Source organism: Atta cephalotes (assembly GCF_000143395.1).
Source record: "Atta cephalotes unplaced genomic scaffold scaffold00025, whole genome shotgun sequence".
Taxonomy (NCBI): Eukaryota; Metazoa; Arthropoda; class Insecta; order Hymenoptera; family Formicidae; genus Atta; species Atta cephalotes.
The window spans coordinates 1,935,599-1,938,788 of NW_012130089.1; the positions used below are offsets into that span (position 1 = coordinate 1,935,599).

Below are 3,190 nucleotides of genomic sequence, written 5' to 3' on the forward strand. Positions count from 1 at the left end.
GTTTTGTAAAACATTAAAGAAAAATTACACGATATGCACTTTATTAATAAATTCTAATCAATTTTATATGTGGCTTTAGTGAAAAAAGATACTCTTGCTCTGCAGAAATATGAAGCTACTCTATTGAAGTATTATAAAAGTTATTTGCAGAGACTTGAAAAGATATCTAAGATTTTGAGAACAAAAAATAGGAACATGCAGTCGATAAATGAACAAGAAATGCAATTGGGCGAGACAGCTGTATCATGTATATGCGAGCTTCTCGTCGTCCATCCATATTTTAATTTCTCCGTTAATATAGCTAATTACGTTCTTCCTTTATTGGATAACAAACGGAGCAACATAAGAGAAAAAGTTGCACAATGTATTTCCCAAATATTTAATGAAGACAAACGTGGTCAGCTATCTCTCACAGTAAGCTATAATAGGAATTTTATCATTATTTTATGTTTTGATGTATTTGTAATTACAAAATTATGATATTTATCGCACTAATAAAATTTCAGATAGTTCGAAAATTAAATCAGTATATCAAGTCGAGGAAACATTCTGTACATTCTGAAGTAATATCTGTGTTATTAGCTCTTCGCATCAAAGATATTAATTTGGACAAGGAAAAGGAAGATGAAACGAAACAAAAGAAGCTCATGTCTCATAAACAAAGAATTCTCGCATTAAGCAAACGGGAGAGAAAAAAGAGCAAGAAACTAGAGCAAGTAGAAAAAGAAATGCTCGAGACGAAGGGCGAGGAAAATAAACAGGCAAAGCATAAAATCCTCACTGAAATAACGAGCATAGTATTTACTATATATTTTAGAATTCTAAAACAAGCTCCCAATAGCAAAGTATTATCTGTGTGTCTAGAAGGATTGGCCAAGTAACATAATTTATATATTACTATTTTATATCTTTTATTAATATTTTGCTACAATGTCTTATGTATTCCAGATTTGCACACTGCATCAATATCAATTTTTACCAAGATTTAGTAGGCGCCATAGATAGATTAATAGAGGAAGGTAATTTGGGACTAAGAGAGCAACTGCACTGTGTTCAATGTATATTTACAATATTATCTGGACAAGCTGCAGCATTGAATATCGATCCGTATAGGTCTATACATAATTTTTTTCTTTCCTAGTACTTTATATATTTTATAGAATAAATTATACTATTATGGATACGTATTTTTAATACGTATTTTATATATACATAAAATTACATAACATTTTTTATCGTATAGATTTTATGTGCATTTGTATAAAAATATATTGAAAGTTCATTGCGGGAGGACGCACTCGGAAACTGAAACCGTGCTGCAGACTTTGCTGCAGATTCTCATTCATCAGCGAAGGAGAATCACGCAGACCCGTACGATAGCCTTTGTAAAAAGAATAAGCACATTGGCATTACAATCGCAGCATAATGCGACGCTGGGAACTCTTGGTATTATCAAGCAAGTAATGCAGCTTGGGAAAGCGGCTCACGTTTTATTGGACACTGACTGTACCGGTGATGGTCATTATCAAGTCGAAATTGAGGAACCTGATTATTGCAATGCTCACTGTACAGCGTTGTATGAGCTTGTTGCTTTACAGGTATTACTTTAAATATATTTTTTTGTTTGAAGATAATAGAACCACAGATAATATAATTGTTCTTACAGCGTCATTATCATAGTGTAGTACGACAACTCGCTAAAAATATAGCGTATACTACACCTACGAGCGGTGAAGGCAGTTTGACTGCCGAAATTGCGAAGTTGTAAGTACCGATTTTCTCTAATAATTATGATAAATTTATCAAATATATTTATCATATATATCATTATTAATCATTAGTGTATATCATTAGTGTATATCATTATTAAATATCATTATTAAATATGAGGTCTGTTCTTTTTAGCTAAAAATTCTTCTTGCATGGCTTATTTTTTCTTTTCACATTGGAAAAAAAGAAAAGATGAATTATATAGAAAAGTTTGTCTAAAAAGACTAGACTTATAAATAGTTGTGTTGAATCTTTCTATATCCATTTTATTAATTTTAGATCACCACAAGAGCTCTACATGGAATATGATCCTGCAGGTGTAGCATTTAAGCCTGCTGTGCCTATTCCAAAGAAGAGTACTGTTAAAAAAGTACAGGTGAATTATAGTATGAATCCTGAGTTTGATAAATATGTTAATATTATCGACGTCGACAACTTATTTGCAGACGGACATGTAGACTTCTACAAAGCATGTAAAAATAATTTGTAATGCATAATAAAGGATTATGTCTGTGGAATGTATATAAAAATCAATACTTTGATTTAACAATAAACTTCATAATAATATTTAGAATGATTCCTTTATTTTTGGAAATTTCAGATTAATTCAACCGACAGAATTGCTTAAAACAAATTTCTAAACTAATTATTGTCTCTGATCTTTCTGTTTACGTGTCAAAAATTAATAATTCACATAATAAAATAAAGATATTATTTAATGAGTTGATTGGAATCGAAAAAAGTCGTACATCCTATAGCTGGATTCAAATCGAGCGCACGAGCGTAAACGAACATGTCGCATTGTCACATAACAGCTGATAACACGACAATTGCCGAACATAGTCGTTTGTTCTCATTCGATTGGGACAGACGTGTCTCGGCTCAGATGTAATCGTTTTGGATATTTTTGCAAAGTGGTGCCAATAGGTGCCAATTTCAATCGAGTCTTGTGTTTTTAATTATCAAAGGGCTAATATAGAAGAAGAAAAAGAAGAAACCAAACATCTCCGATTCTGTCTACAACTGTACGTCTGGCTTTCGCGACTACGGAAACGCGACTATGTGTTTTGACACGTTTTGATGTTGTCCAACAGCCAGAAGCACGTAATATTTCACGCAGAATGATGTCAGAGAGGGATTACGCACCTCTGAGTGCGGCATGCGTGCGTTCTCTCAATGATAAGTTATATGAGAAACGAAAGCCAGCTGCTGTGGAGATAGAGAAGTAAGGTTATTTATACTGTATACTTGCTGGATGCTTTATGAAGCTCTTTTTCTGCTTTTCGTGAGGTTTCTCTTGACTTCTTCCGAGTTGTAGTTCGACAATTAAGAACCATTAAAGGATTTTATTTTTATCTTTATTATTGTTAGAGTTCATTATTATTACACAAAAAGCTCTGATTCCTTCTCTCTCTCTCTC

At 32.5% G+C, this 3,190-nt stretch overlaps 2 protein-coding genes across 2 annotated transcripts in view; both read left to right on the plus strand.

The window, feature by feature from the left end:
- LOC105620369 (nucleolar complex protein 3 homolog) overlaps window positions 1-2,337 on the plus strand; it is a 5,526-nt gene extending 3,189 nt beyond the window's left edge. The window contains exons 2-7 of the mRNA XM_012201870.1: window positions 80-414; window positions 507-877; window positions 949-1,113; window positions 1,244-1,598; window positions 1,667-1,764; window positions 2,050-2,337. Coding sequence (XP_012057260.1) covers window positions 80-414; window positions 507-877; window positions 949-1,113; window positions 1,244-1,598; window positions 1,667-1,764; window positions 2,050-2,260 — 1,535 coding nt within the window. The 3' untranslated portion in view covers window positions 2,261-2,337. The remainder of the gene's footprint in view (window positions 1-79; window positions 415-506; window positions 878-948; window positions 1,114-1,243; window positions 1,599-1,666; window positions 1,765-2,049) is intronic.
- Window positions 2,338-2,891: 554 nt separating this feature from the next.
- The window catches only part of LOC105620283 (protein VAC14 homolog), a 3,498-nt gene continuing 3,199 nt past the window's right edge, over window positions 2,892-3,190 (plus strand). Inside the window, exon 1 of the mRNA XM_012201787.1 lies at window positions 2,892-2,995. Coding sequence (XP_012057177.1) covers window positions 2,892-2,995 — 104 coding nt within the window. The remainder of the gene's footprint in view (window positions 2,996-3,190) is intronic.